Source organism: Bos javanicus, chromosome 1 (genome assembly GCF_032452875.1).
Source record: "Bos javanicus breed banteng chromosome 1, ARS-OSU_banteng_1.0, whole genome shotgun sequence".
In the NCBI taxonomy this organism is placed as follows: Eukaryota; Metazoa; Chordata; class Mammalia; order Artiodactyla; family Bovidae; genus Bos; species Bos javanicus.
Window position 1 is genome coordinate 65,598,428 of NC_083868.1, and position 15,810 is coordinate 65,614,237.

A 15,810-nucleotide genomic window follows, 5' to 3' on the forward strand; every position below is an offset into this window, starting at 1 on the left:
CAGTCATTGCTTGTATTTGAAATATGGTGACTATTGATAAATATAAGTCTTAGATGAACTGCTATAAATTAATTTTCCTTTTCAGGCCATACCTCCCTGCCTGTTTATTATGTTCCCCCACCAGTTATAGAGACCTAGGTATTGTGGGGTTTTTTATTGCTTGATGAATAGAAACAGCATGACCTTTGGAGTCAGAAAGATATGGGTTTGAATGCTGATTCTGTCATTCACTGTGACATTTGGTAAGTTATCACTACCTGGACTGTTTTCATGACTACAAACAGGGCAAATAGTACCTTATTGTAATATCTTAGTGATGTAGTAAAGATGAAATAATGTATATAAATACTTAGCACAAGCCCTGGCAATCAGAATGTGCTTAATAATTATTCATTCCTTCCCCTGCCTGTCAAGCCACTTACTTTACCTGTCTGGCAGCAAATAGCTTGCCCTGGTATTTATTAATCACAGTGTAACCACCTGGCACTTGGCGATCTTCATACCAGGCAACAGGTATCAGGAAATCACGAGGATTGGCCAAGCCATTGGCTCCTAGAATATAATGATCCAAAAGTCTTTTAGATACTTCTGAAATCACACAGGAATGATGCCACTGTTGCACAAAGAGAAAGGGCTTTCTTCCACGTCAAAAGCCACTCCACAATTTGTTATCCTTGTTGAAAGACTCATTGGAATCCCAGTCTGGTACCTTTCAAGGAGGACCCAAGAAATTTGCTCAGAAAAAGAAATCCTGAAAATATCTTCACCAGCATTACCTCCTAAAGTTGTAGAGTGAATATGGTTTATAAACATTTTCCATGCATTACCTTACCACTATAGGGGACGGGAGGGGAAGAGAGGAAGAGAGTAGAAAAGAGGAAAAGGGAAGATATGATAGAATACTAGAGCTTTTTTCCTAATAAAACTCTGACAACTCTAGAACTCATCGACAGTCCTTGAGAAGGAGAAGGTTACACACTGTAGCCTTAGGCACGCCTCTGCTCCTTAGACAGGACTCAGAATCAGTCCACGTCTGCAACATTGCTCTGCAGCCTGACAAATCTGTCTGCCACTGAGGGAGACCTGCCTGCTCACCTTTGCTTTGTGAGTGTTCCCTCCAGAGAAAGAAAATAAATCAGAAGATCAGAAATGAAAAATCTAAGTGCAAAAACATAATTTAACTCTGAGAGGAGAGACCTAGGGAGTGTTTTATCATTTCTAGTTCCTGGGGTTAAAAAAAAATAGGCCCCCAGCTGGTTAGTCAATTATATATTTTTTCCAGAGGGTACATGTGGCATGGCACCTGGAGGCTCTGCTGGCTGTGGAGCAGCAGGAAACCAGACCAAAGTGGGAAGAGCGGATGGAGAGCAGGATGACAGACGGCCCACCGTGGCTCCAGCTGCCTCTCGGCTGCCTCCCACCTTCCTCTGACTATCTGGATCCCCCAGGGGACTGACCAGAAGGCACATGCTGGCCTGTCCCTGTTTTGCTCTTAAAAAATCTGGTGACAAGGAAAGGGAAGAGCTGGGAGGTGTGGCCACCACCTTCAGCAAACACGCCAAAGATGAAACCAAGGGCCGATTTCCCCAACCACTCCTGTCACTCGAGAGATGGTTTGAGAACATCCCCTCCTACCACCTCCACTTCTCAGATCCTGCTCTCTTTGCCTCCAGCTTGCCAGAAGAATTGTGGGTGGGGGACCTTGGTTCACTTTGGAAGGTTTTCATTTGCCTCATGGAGGCTGTGATTTCTAGTTCCTTCACAGCAATGAGTGAGGCACACTTTTGGACTCTTAAGTATGTAGATTTTGTAGAAGATGCTCAGTAGGAATGTGACATCCATAGACTGACTTTTTTTCAGTCCATTTCCCCTTTCCATAGCCACATAGCCCCTGCCATTATTATGGTTTTTCCCACTTTATTGTCTACACACAAGCCACTGACAAGAAAATGATCTCTCTTCTATCTACAAAATCCACTCCCACTTGTACACTTTTTCTTAAACTGGTCCCTTTCCTCTTTTAGTTCAGTTCAGTCGCTTAGTCATGTCTGACTCTTTGCAACCCCATGAATCGCAGCACGCCAGGCCTCCCTGTCCATCACCAACTCCCAGAGTCCACCCAAACCCATGTCCATTGAGTCAGTGATGCCATCTAACCATCTCATCCTCTGTCATCCCCTTCTCCTCCTCGCCTCTTTATTTCTCCTCAACTTTCCATCAACTTATGATTGTTATGAAGCTGTTCCTGGAAACTTGGCTCACAGCAACCCAGACTTTATATCCTCTAGGGTTGACACTGTATAACCTGAAATCTATTACAGATTGTCTTGCTCTCCAATGGTCTGTATACTATTCTAGAGAAAGATTTATTGTGGGTTGGGCTGGGTTGTTCTCTGTTATGCATGTATGTGATGGGAAGAGGCTTTTGCCATCCTTGATGTGGTTCTGGTCATTACCCTCATCACAACATGGGAACTGGGACAAACTGATGGACTGGTGCACTGACCAGCTAATTAATGAAGCTATCATCTCATATCATCGCATCAAATGGGTCAACTATACCACCTGGAGCCCCTGAACTTAGAGGCCTGAAATAAGACGTCTGTGATTGTTCAGGGGACTCTAATATGTTCTGAAATTCCCAATGACACTTGGTCTGGAGAAGAAGTTGTCTAGAGAGGAAAGTTGTAGTTTGAGTGAGATAAGGAGGAGAGATGGATGTTTAACTTTCATGCAATTATTCATGTCCTATATCTCAAGTCAGGCTTAGAAGCTTGCATTGAAGATTTACCAATTGGTCCCAGGTCAGGCAACTCGAAGTGGACTCCATAAACCTCCAGGATGTAGCCTCTAGTCTCCTCGAAGACATCGATGCTGAACCGCATTCCTCTCTGGAACAGAAAGTAGACACTGGTGTGCTCTCACCAGTCATACCTATAGTTATAAAGAAGCTGCCCAAGAGCTACAGCCAACCTCACATGCACAAATAATTCTATAGTCTGCTGAGCTATGTTGGAGAGGTGACCAGCTGAAAGATGAGTTAAAAAAAGTTAACCTCCAATCACATATGTGACCCAGACCAATTCTAGCCTACACTCTCACTGGGTTCAGAGATAACAGTGCCCTGATTTCACCAAAATTTAAAGAAATCCATCTTCACTGCCTTCTGTCCCCTCCAGAGTATCATCCAGAGTGTGCAGAAATATTAAGGAAAGTAAATTGACAATGCTCTTTGCTTTGTGATTGTGTGCTATTTTAAAACAAAGTAGGCACAGAAGGCTGCTTAATCCTTCTACACAGGGAGCCTTCTGTATAACTCAAACTCCCTCCCCATTGCCCAGACATGATAGAGAAATTTCAGAGTTAGAAATAGCAGCAGCTGTAACATCTGATTGCTCCCAAATTAGGGAGAAGCTGGGAGGAGAGGGGGACACATCACCAACCTGAATGACGCAGATCTCGTTGGGCTGAACAAGCATCTTGCCAAACTCAGTGTAAATGAGAAGTTTCCCTTTCTGGGGAACTAACATAAAAGACAAGGCAGCAGTGAGTAACTCCTTTCATGTAAGAACCACTTCATGAAGAGTGAAAGGCTTAAGGGCAGCATTTGCTTTTTCATTCCAAATGAAAAGTTCTTCATTGAGTTTTATGGGGGAAAATGTCAGAATTGACAACTTAAGTTGGCTATTTCTAGAAAAGCATGAATGAAAAAATTGACTCTGCTTTTTTCTTATGTTTGGTTGCCAGATAAGGAGCTTGTATTTGCACAGTTCTGTGGCTTGACCAGAAAGGGCAGCAGAAATAGGATGGAAAAAGACCAATCTCTGATAGTTCCAGCAGGAAGCTGGCATTTGCATGTCTAAGGTTTACATCAAAATGTTCATTCCAAAATATCAGTACTAAGATCATCAAAAAAGAATCAAGAAAAAAAAAAAAAAAAGAATCAGGAGACCAGAGAAATCCCTACTAGACTTTCCATCTTGATGGTTTCATGAAAATTTATATTTATACAAATTTGCAGATATCAATGACAGATGATCTTTACTTGGGTAAGTTTGAAGGTAAATAGAGTTATCTCAGTAAGTTAATCACACGTTGATTTTACCCTCTATTTCTTTTAAGTTGCCCAGGGCTTGCATATCAGAAAGGCCCAGAAGAAATGAGTAAAGACAGGGAGACCAGGAAATAGGGTATGGGCTTGAAGGTACAAGGAATCTTTTCCAGACCACCAATTGCCATTACACCTCAGTCTGTAGACTACATTAAATAAGACAGATTGAAAGGACAGTAATATGTATACAATTAAAAAGCAGCTTATAACTAGGGATCAATTACCAATGAAAGGATCTAAAGTCTTTAAAACTCACCAATCAAGAGGTCTCCATCTGAATTGTAAAAACATCTGAAACATATAGAATAATTCCTATGATTTTCTATTTTAACAATGTCCAGACAAATTAATTCACTGCACAAATTATTGCTCAGTAGATAGGCTGTGCCAGGCTTAGTGCTAGGCATAAAATGATGAGCAAAATGACCTCATCTTTGCCTTCATGGAGCCTTAGAGTCTAGTAGCAAGTCAGACTGCAATCCAACAATTACAGAACCATCTCATAAACTGTAATGGCACCATGAAAGTCAAGTTCAGGAAACTGAGAGAATAATGGACCTGATCTAGTCTGAGGCGGCAGCCAAGGTTTTCCTGAAGAGGGGATGTTTGACTTGAGATCTGAAGAAATCATCTAGGCAAGGACTTGGGGATGGGAGTGATGTAGGAGAACATTCCAGGCAGAAGGCTGCTCTGAGGCAGGAGGGTGGATGGAAAGTAAAAGGAACCGAACAAAGGCTAATGCATTTAATAGCTCAAATAGAGAGGGAGAGGAGGGGCCTCATATCACATCGAACATCTCTAGTGTCTTGTCATGGGGCCATGATCTTGGCCCTGATTCATGGCTCAGAGAAGTTAAATGACTAGTCCAGGGTCGCTCAGTCAGGAAGAAAGGACTGGGCTTTGAACACAGTGGTCTGGTTCCAGAGGTAGTGGGCAAAACTGTTATGATACTCTGCTTTCCAAAGAAACAGGAAAAATACCTTTTATATATAAGTTTTTCTGATTGAAAAAAAAATCTAACATGTAAGTTCTCCTATTCAGGATCTTTAAGCTTACACGGTTATTAGTCTGTCAGTTTGACCTGCCACCAACAGGTAGTCCTAATGACTGCTCAGGTAGTATGACTTTGGACTCAAGAACAGCCCTGGGGAACCTTAGAAGTTAAGGACATTCTGACTCAAACCTGGTTAAGGTCTAAATGCTTCTTGGACTACTCCAGCTTCCAGTGCCCCATTTTTCCTTTTCTGCTTGCATTGTTATGTGACATTCTTGCTTCCCACGTGGTGCTAGTGGTACAGAACCCACCAGCCCACACCCCCACCGCCTTCCAGTCAAAGAGACACAGTTTCGATCCCTGGGTTGGGAAGATCCCCTGGAGGAGGAAATGGCAACCCACTCCAATATTCTTGCCTGGAAGAATCCCATGGACAGAGGAGCCTGGCGGGCTACAGTCCATGGAGTTGCAAAGAGTCAGACATGACTGAAGCAACTTAGCACACACACACAGGACATTCCTATTTATGTCACAGGAGTCAGTCAAGATAGAAATGCTCATTTATTGTCATTATTTTTAAATGTGTATTAAGATTGCTCTGGGGTTAAAAGAAAAAAGCAGTAACAAAAACAACCACCCAGCCTTCACCCTCTGGGCAGCAGCTCTTAGGGAAGGGGGCTGACCTGCTGTAGGTCTGAGCCACTTACCTATTCCCCATGGAGGTGTTACAGAGGAAAATGTGGATAGCAAGCCCATTGTTGGACCTGATGTCTCCAGCTCCACACAAGGTGTGCAGGCCCTGGGAGAGACCCGCACAAGAGGGAAAGGTGAATGCAGCCAGCCTAGGTCCCTGAGAATCAGAGGCAAGTTCTACTAGGGTCTTCACTTTGGGACCAGGCTTCCTATGGGGAGCCTGGAATTGACTGACATGTTTTGTAGATGGCGGCCCACCCTCATTGCTAGGCATGGCCCTAGATCTGGATTGACTTAATGGCTCCATCAGAATTGACCTTAGAGAACATCAGTTCATTACTTGACATTTTATCAGTGTAGTGCTTAAGATCACCCTGAAGAAGAGTTTGCTTTGGAGGTAAAATCAGGCATCTAGGAAGCTTGGGGAGGAAGGTTGCAGCATTAGGGCCCAGTGAATGATCCTCAGATAACACATCACTACCTGGGCAGCTGTCTGCTTACAAATAGGGTCAGCCCTAATCTTTCCAGAACAGGATAGAGGAAAGTATTCTGACCAACTGTAATCCTCTCTGCTAATAACCCACAGTCCCAAAGACCTTAACACACGGGCCTTTCTGAAAGGAGGGAGCTCTGCTCTCCAGATATCCATAATTCAACCAGGGTGAGGAATTTCTTTTGGTATTTTAACTCATTTTGCAAGTTTGGGGCCTATTTTGATGAGCCTTGCACATGGCTTGGAGCATTTAATATGGATAAAGAATTTGATAGGATACAAACAGTTTGGCCTAAGGCTGGGTACCTGGACTCTTCCCTAAGTAAGCCATGGACTGAGGTTGGTCTGCAGAACCCTCCCCCGGCTTCTTTGAGCCCCACCTTCTTATAGCTCCTGGCCTTTCCCCTACATATGCTTTCTCTGAGCAGAGATGTTCCAATAATCCCAGCACCTGTAACTACCAATCAGAACTTCTAATCATCATTGCGCTAACTGAAGTTGCCACCCTGAGTTGATGCTATTCTAATCTAGGGATCCATTTTGGAGAGTTCATGACCTTGGATGAGAAAAAAAAATGATATATGTATTTCTCTAACTTTTGACTGAAATTTATCATTTCCTTGAATTAATGTGAATGAATGTAAGCAACAAACCCTAGTGGTTTTAGAAGTGCCTGTACATATTGTTTCATTCTTTTGTAAAAGCATCATCCCATGGAGGAATGGAGGTTGAGTTTGTATGATTAAAGGGTAATCTGCATTGGAGGCAAGGATAAGTGGACAGGATGAGTCTACAGGAACTGACTACCTTTGAAATAAGCAATTAATTTTGGTTCATCATATCCTTCCCTCTCACTTCATGTATATTGCAAACACAGTGCTTAAAATTAATATTACTTAAAAGTGAATTCAGGAATATCAAAGCTCTGTGGCTTGGAACATTAGAGGCTAGCACTAATAAAAGAACTTTCCTATAAGAAGTCTGTTCCACTTTTTTGTTTTGTACTCTACGACAGCAACTGATACTTTCTCAGTAGCCATTCAATAATTCTCAACTATGATCTAGTATCTTACTTACTCTATATAAATCTCTACATCTCTTCAGAAGTAAATTTAGAACAGAACCTGGCTATCAGTTCTTATTTCTGGAGATCAGTGCTTTAGCAGATTTAAACAGAATCAACAAAGATTAAGTTCATTTTATGATTAAATGTGAAACCATTTTGTCATTGCTTTTTTTTTTCCTATGGGTAACAGTATTGCCGTTTATTTCTTCTATTTAGTTCTGCTAAACTGGAAAGCCAGCATGAATTTAATGACAGTTTTTTTTTCATTGTCTGTTTTATTTCTGTACCATGAGATCACTGCTGGTGATTGAAATACCAGGTGCAAAAATTAATGATTTGATTTTGTACAGTACCACTGAGTGATTTTTTACTTATTAAAAATAAATCAAGAAATTTGACATTAAAAAAAAAAAAAAAGAAGTGCCTGTAACAGTATAGTCGTTTCAGATATCTCAAAATATCATTTATGCTCATACATTTAATAACCATAGTTATTAGATCTTTTCATAGATCTTGTGATTTAGTGCATTAAAAAGGCAGCATATATATTACTCTAAAGCAAGCCAAATTTGTTATTTGAATATTTTATCATTATATTTCAATATAATTGGCTACTTTGTAATTTTATGTAATTTAAATTATGCATTTAAAAACGTAGGCTTCCAGACTATCAAAGGAGTCCCTGGAACAAAAAGGCTTAGAACCCCTGTTCTAGCCAAGAACAAAGAAACCTGAAGTCAGTAAATGCTCTATTTCCACTGGCTGTTTGGAGATGTTGTAAATAGCTCACGAGTGCCCTTTGGTGTCAGGGGCCATATGGTGCTGGTAAGTAAGACATCCCTTGGCCAGCCTGGAAGGCAGAGGCAGGTGGTGCTCTGTCTGCTGCCTGCCTCCAAGGCTGCTTCTGCTTGGCATCCAGCCTGAAAGTGGCTGTATCGCCCACCATGGGAGAGAAGAGAGTGGCGGGCAGGCGTGGATAGTATTGACTTACATTCACGAAGTCCACTTTCTTCTGAGAAGCTTTTGGAATCTCAAATGGTTTCCATCGCAGCTAGAAAAACAACAACAACAACAACACACACACATACAGGAAAATTATTTCAAAAGGGGAAACCACAGACTTTCTAAATAAATCACATAAAAAGGACAGCTGCTCCCTCTGTGAGGCTCTGACAACTTGTGATTTTGCTATTTTCAATTTAATAATTATCCATCATTTCCTTAAAGGGGCTCAGTTGGGTTCTGTGTGGGTATGCAGGGTGTGTGTGTGTGTGTGTGTGTGTGTGTGTAAGAGTGTGTGTGTGTGTGAGAACGTTTAACCTATATGTATACGTACTGTCTTCATTCCTTAGCATTTTAAATTACAAAAATATAAGAAAATCATTGCTTCCTGTTTCAGAAGCTATTTCTTTTAACATTTTGCTCAGGCACATCAGTGAGTTTTGACTGATGCTGCTCTTTGTGCTATTTATAATCAGCTCCCTTTCCTGGTGTGGCAGCCTCACTATGTGGGCTCCTGACACAGCAGGGGAAGGTTCTAGTTCTTAATTCCAGCCCTTGGAGTTTTGAGTTATTTCTTTGAGAGAAAGAAAAAATTGAGATTGCCTTTAGTAAGTGCAGTACCAGGTTCAGTTTCTTTACCAAACCCTGTGCTCGTCCCCAGGCTGCCTGACAGTTCAGTTTAAACCACAACAACCTTTAATTTAATAATGAAATGATCTAAGCAAGTGGGAAATAAAATCAGCAGGTCTGAGCTCTACTAGAAGTATCAGCCCAGCACTTATTAATCAACTTGGCAGCAGGCCTGACCCAGACAGGCTGGCAGCTGATAGCCCCAGCAGCCTCAGGACATCTCAGGGAGGGACCTGCCCCCCAAGGGCCGGCTCCACTGGCTGCAGTGCCTGGTCAAGGCAAGCCAGGCTGGGCTGCCAGGAGGTCACGGGATTCAGCTCTTTCAGTAGTCCAGAGAGGCAGCTCGGTGGGGGAGGAAACAGAGTGGAAAAGGCGGCTCTGGGATGATCCTGCCTCTCCGATGCACACAGTCAGACAGCAGCCTTTATTTCTTAAAGGCAAAGCAGGATTGTCACATTCTGCTGCTGCTAAGTTGCTTCAGTCATGTCTGACTCTGTGCGACCCCATAGATGGCAGCCTTAAAAGAATGTAAGACGTTGATTTGAAAAACATTGAAATCATGCTTCAGAAAGAAGGAAAAGGCTTAATTCCCCTAAAGATGATATTTCATGGAGGAGTTGCAGGACCTTAGAGCAAGAATCTAGGAAAGGGTTTCTCCTCTCAGGCACTATTGGCATTATGTGTCAGATAATTCTTTGTTGTGGGGGCTGTCCTGTGCACTGTAGGATGTCTGCCAGCATCCCTGACCTCTGCTCACTGGATGCCAATAGCATTCCCACAGTTGTAACAGCCCCAGATGTCTCCAGACATCGTCAGATGTCACTGGGGGACAAACTTTCCCTGGTTGAGCACCATGGACATAGGAGGATATTCCCCTGATATCAGCCAGGGCCAAAGCTAAGCGCCGCTGGCTTCTTGAGGGAGGTTTTGGTCTACCATGAACCGTTATGTGCTGCTCCCTCTTCAGTAGCAGCATGGAGTTTGTAACCCAGGAAGATTGTCTGGAAGATCATACAATCTAGAATCCTGACTCTAAGACAAGTCATTCTTGTCTTAAGAATGACTCTAAGACAAATCATTCTAGATTTCCCAATGGAAAGGATTTACTATACTTGGCATATCACAAATAATAATAAAGACCCCAGGGCGGTTCTAATAAACCCAAAACCCAGAAGAAGAAGCCAGCTTTGGGTCTTCTCCAGGCAAGAGTTTTGGTGCAATATCATGTTGAATGTGGGGAGGTAAATTTGAGGAGAGGATAAACAGGAAGAGGCCCTGGAGTAGAGAGTGGGAACATCTCCTGCTAAACGCAGATGTTCAGACTAACAGCATGCTGTGGAGCAGAAACTCTCAATCCAAGGCCAGCCCAAGGGCCCTGTGCACTGGGCTGACCCAGGAGACAGGGGTTCTGTTGCTCCCTCTGTTCCTATTTATTCTGTGACTTCTGGAAAGTCATTTCATTCTTACTAATTTAAGTCTATAAATTTTTAACAGTTTATTTTATTCATACTATATATTATTGCTAAAGAGCTCCCCCACCCATGGAATGCAATTATTAACATTTCAAAGACAATGAAATCCATTGAAGCATCCAATACAATATCTTGACTATCGTGGATATTAATATATTTGTACTGAATGATAGAATGAATGAGTAAATATAAGACACTGAGAACATTGCTAATATCTCAAAGAATAAGACTAAAGCAAATTTGTGAGACTTTTGGAAGTCCAATAATATTCAGGCAATAGCTAGTAAATTGAAAATTATTTTTAAAAGTCCTAAGATTGTTTCTAAAATATAAGTCAATTCTTTATACATGTGAAACCCCATAGTTTTTCTATATCCTTTCTGATTTTCTGTTCAGTTGTTCTATCAACTCTTGGGAGAGAAGTGTTGATGTTTCCCACTAAAATCATGGATTTAATCTATTTTTCCTTTTTCTGCTATCAATACTTTATATATTTTGCAACTGTGTTCTGCAAATTCTACTGGAAAATAAAGCTCTGCTTAGTTTAAGTGAAGTGGTCAAAATAACTTGAAAAGCATCTTCAACAGAGACTAAAGTTAGAAGTAAAAATTCTTTCAATTTATCAAAGGAGAAAGAGAATCTGTGGTAACATTTAATGATCAGGATTTGAAGTTTGTGCTCAGGGATGTAAATGAAACTAGAGAATTGGCCTCAGTATTTCTAAAGTCAGAAGATTGGGAGGTGTACTGGATGATCTGAGTATCACCTTCCACAGTTGGTTTCTTTGCTTCATTGAGAGTCCCTCCAAAGTTGCGCTGGACTCAACTAAATTGTATGAGTTGGATACTCTCAACAACATTGGTGGATTAGAGGCAAACATATTGTTAGAAGTTGGTAATATCTATCCAAGAATTTGGAAGTAACTTGTAGATGCAGTTGTGATCACAATGGACAAACAATTGTTAGCAACAGCTATGGCTAGGTGAGGCTCAGGGTAATTCACTACAGAGAGTTTCAGCCCAGACTAGGAAAGATGGGGGAGGGAGATAAAATAAAACAGTGGCTCATTAAATTCTTCAGAAAACCTAGAATTTGAGGGAAATGGCAGCATAATTTTTGTGGTGAAAAATCAGGCTTTGAGTGACTCGTTGGAGTTCTTAGAGGTAATAAGTAAGATCATGGGTAAAGAGGATTCAAATCACTCAAATCACTTTGTTTAGACTTCTTTTTTTTTCAATTAATTGTTTAGACTTTTAAAAGTCTTTTATGAGAAGACAAAAAAGATGAGCTAGCATCGGATTTAGATGACATTTTTTCATGGACAGAAACCTGGATACTTGACCTTGCCCTTGAGTGTAAAGCTAAGGGCTTTATATCCCTTACTCAGCACCCAGCATAGAGCAAGGAACATAGTAGTCACTCAACAAATAGTTGTCAGATGACATTTAATTCTCACAACAACCTTCTAGGGCTCCCGTAATTATTATCTCTACTTTATAGTGACAAAACTAATGGTTTAGAGCAGTTAAATCTTCTTTACTAAAAACTGATGCTAAAAATCTCTCAGCCTCCTTTAGTAATCTAAACCCTGAGCCCTTTAATCTCAGTCTGTCTTGGTCTGCTTCCAATACCATTCATGATCTCCATGGCCCCTGAACCCAGGTTTTGGCTCCTTTTAATGGCCTTGTACTTAGTCTTCTAATCTGGGCCCTTATCTACTGCTCCTCCAGGGCTGAGTTGCCTTGACCTAATCTAACTGCTGGGACCCAAATCCTGCTAAGGTCCTTCAAGGTCAGCATTCCTGTCCAATCCCTATATATTCACTTATTCAAATGATTTATTGTCCCTCTCCACATGCCAGGTTTTATGCTAGGTACCATGACAGTCTCTGCCCTTGGGCAAAGAGAAGACCCTGCAATATGGCACGTTATGATAGAAAAACAAGGAAATGGGTAACTGGAATGATTTTGGAAGAGAAATATAAACAGGAATGTTCCCTCAGGAATAATTCCTGGTGCAGGGCATATTTAACATTCTTACACATGAACAATAAAAGACACACACAACAGAATAGTCTGGTTTGCAGATAGCTCCAACATCTTTTCCAAGGAATTAAGTGCAGGTTGATGGAGATGTACTGTAAAAAGAGCCAGCATGCTGTCTAAAAGGGTTGAACAGGGCAATGTGCACTGCGGTGTTGGCAAACATCAGTGAATGCATTTAGAGAAATGCCATCTAGTCTATTTATAGGAGGATGGGATTGGAGCTATCAGGGAGTTTCTTCAACAAATACTTGTGATTCTACTGTCTGGAAGAGGGCATATGCTGGGTACTGCAGGTTGTAAGAAAATGAGGGAGACATAGCTCCTACTCTCAAATACTCTGAGAAAAATATTGGAAGAGTTCAGTGAAGAAAGTAGTATTTAAGATGAAAGTGAAAGTGAAAGTCGCTCAGTCGTGTCCAACTGTTTGCGACCCCATAGACTATACCGTCCATGGACTTTTCCAGGCCAGAATACTGGAGTGGGTAGCCTTTCCCTTCTCCAGGGGATCTTCCCAACCCAGGGATTGAACCCAGGTCTCCTGCATTGCAGGCAGGTTCTTTACCAGCTGTACCACAAGGGAATTTTAAATTATAGGTGAGATTTGGATGGGTGGATACTTGTGAGGGAAGTAGAGAAAATTCTAGGTAGATGAAAGAGCATAAAGCATCCAGGCAGGAAAATTTAGACTATTGTCCTAGTTTGGTGACGGTTCCAGGTTGGCTGATAGGTAGAGGACATGGAAGAGTGAAGTGTTTGAAAGGTATAATAGTGAACCACTTGTCTTGGGAGTCTGCATTTGATTGGCTGGGCAGTGAGAGAGAGGTAACAGCAGGATTTAAAGATTTCTGAGTAATAATTTAGTAAGCTAAGTCTGGCAGTAAGGTGTAGGAAAGGATGGGATGGGAAGACACATGGATCAGTTAGAAGGCCCTTATAACAGCCAGGTAAGAGGAAGTGAAGTCCAAATCAGGTGGTGTTAAGAAAAGAAAGGAGAGTATAGATACCAAAGACATCTTGGGAGCAAATTCTATGGCAATGTTTCTTAAAGTGTGGTCTAGAGCCAATCTGAATGGAAATCATCTGGATAGAATCCTGTGTATCATCCCAGACCTACTGAATTAGAATCTCTGGGGTGGGGGAGTCTGGGGCATCTATGTCTTCAACAAGTCACCTTGGTAACTTTTATGTAGATGGGAATCATCATCTTATAGACATGGCACACAATTCAATGCAACGGAGGAAAGAAATTTTCATGATGACTCCAAGGACTTGCTGCGCAGTGGGTGGTGGTGGTGTAATTGCAGGTTGAGTGTGAAAGAGTGGTTGTGTCATTAACAGATCTAGAAAGCCTGAGAGAAAGGCAAGTCTGGCTGGGACTATGATGTCTTCAGTATGGATCCTATTGAGGCAGGACATACCCATGGCAATTCCCATGTGGGATTTGGTTGGGGGAGAGATTTATAAAACATATTGTAGAGAAGTAATAGTTAATGTCATAGGAATGAATGATATTTGTTAGATTTTAAAAAGTAAAATATGGGAGATGTGGAAGATAGTGAGAGGAAGATAAAGTAGATAATTGAGTGTAAATGAGGTTCCACAGTGAAGGCAGAATGGCTTCCAAATATGACTGTTGGGACGGACTTCCTGAAATATGGCCTACAAGTTACACCAAGTTTGGGGCTGGAATTATGTTGGGTGAAGTTAGATTTCTGCCTGCAGAGATGTATATTTGTGGGGAATTTGGGTGATAGGTGGGAAATGAAGTGGGCTAGAAAAACCCTCTGCTGCTCAAGGAATTCCTCTTCTTAGTTCACCAAAGCTGGGTATTTCTTATCAATAGCAAGTAACCATTTGCCTCTAAGGCAAAGAGAGTCCAATAAAGTGGGAATCACTAACTGATAATTGGAAAGAAAATGGAGGAAGCACAGGGTGAATTGTGTTGAACTGTCTTCTCAAAATTCCTATGTGCGAGTCCAAACCCCTACTACCTTAGAATATAACCACATTTGGAAATAGGGTCTTTACGCAAGTGATTAAGTTAAAATGAGGTTGTTGGGGTGGCCCCTGACCAAACTACTGTGTCCTTATAAGAAGAGGAAGTTCAAACACAGAGACGTTCAGAAGGAAGACGACATGAAGACAGAGGGAGAAGGTAGCCAACTACAAGCCAATCGAGAGGCCTCAGAAGAAACCCAGCTGCCGACACCTTGATCTCAGACATCTTGCCTCCTCGGCTGTGAGAAAACAAATCTTTATTGGTTAAGCCACCCAGTCGGTGGTACTTTGTAAAGGCAGCCCTAGCAAATGAATAAAGAGGGGAGGGGCCGATGTGGGCGATAAGAAAGAGAAGAAAAGAAAAGAAAGACAAGAAGGAAGAAGAAAGGAGCAGCAGGAGAGTAAGTACTTCTCTCTCTCCCAAGAGGGTGATGGAGACAAGGCAGAGACAAGAAAGTATTTCAGGACGTTGGAGATGGCCTGTGTTGCAGGTTTACATGATGTCATAGAACACAGGAAAGGACAGAGATCCAGGAAGAAAAGAGGCAAGTCAACTACTCCAGGTTTGGGGATATTGAGGAGAAAAGGGTTGTGTTTAGCCAGGGATGATTTATAATAATAACAATGGAAACAATCTAAATACCGGAAAATAAAGGAATTATCTTGTAAATATGTACTGGGTAATTATGCCACATGAAAAACCATCTACACTCAAAGAGTTTGAAAAGACATGGGACAAAGCATAAAATATGATGTTTCCATTAAAAAACAGAATGTAAAATTGTATTAGAGCATGACTGCGTGTGCGTGCTAAGTTACTAAGTCCTGTCCGACTATGAGACCCCATGGACTGTAGCCTGCCAGGCTCCTTGGTCCATGGGATTCTCCAGGCAAGAATACTGGAGTGGGTTGCCATACTCTCCTCCAGAAGATCTTCCCAACCCAGAAATTGAACCTATGTCCCTTGCATTGCAGGCAGATTCTTTACCACTGAGCCACCAGGGAAGCCCTTCTGTGCTCTACAGTATGACCTTATTATTTATGTATTTTATATATAGTAATTTGTATCTGTTAATCTCAAATTCCTAACTTATTCCCCATCCTGCTTGTTTGCTAAGTCTGTGAGTCTGTTTTTTGGCCGTGATCATGTTTTCCGGGATCTTAGTTCCTCGACCAGGGATCAAACCTGAACCTTGGCAGTGAAAGCATGGAGTCCTAACCACTGGACCACCAGAGAATTCCCTGTTTCTGTTTTGTAAATAAGTTCATTTGTATTACAGTTTAGATTACACATTTAATTAGTATA

The 15,810-nt window shown here is 41.6% G+C and overlaps 1 protein-coding gene across 1 annotated transcript in view; it reads right to left on the minus strand.

Annotated features, from left to right (window-relative positions):
• HGD (homogentisate 1,2-dioxygenase) overlaps positions 1 to 15,810 on the minus strand; it is a 43,617-nt gene that overhangs the window by 12,317 nt on the left and 15,490 nt on the right. Inside the window, exons 5-10 of the mRNA XM_061400465.1 lie at positions 8,349 to 8,408; positions 5,813 to 5,904; positions 4,368 to 4,402; positions 3,444 to 3,523; positions 2,792 to 2,891; positions 428 to 552 (exon numbers count right to left, since the gene is read on the minus strand). Of these exons, the coding sequence (XP_061256449.1) occupies positions 428 to 552; positions 2,792 to 2,891; positions 3,444 to 3,523; positions 4,368 to 4,402; positions 5,813 to 5,904; positions 8,349 to 8,408 (492 nt within the window). The remainder of the gene's footprint in view (positions 1 to 427; positions 553 to 2,791; positions 2,892 to 3,443; positions 3,524 to 4,367; positions 4,403 to 5,812; positions 5,905 to 8,348; positions 8,409 to 15,810) is intronic.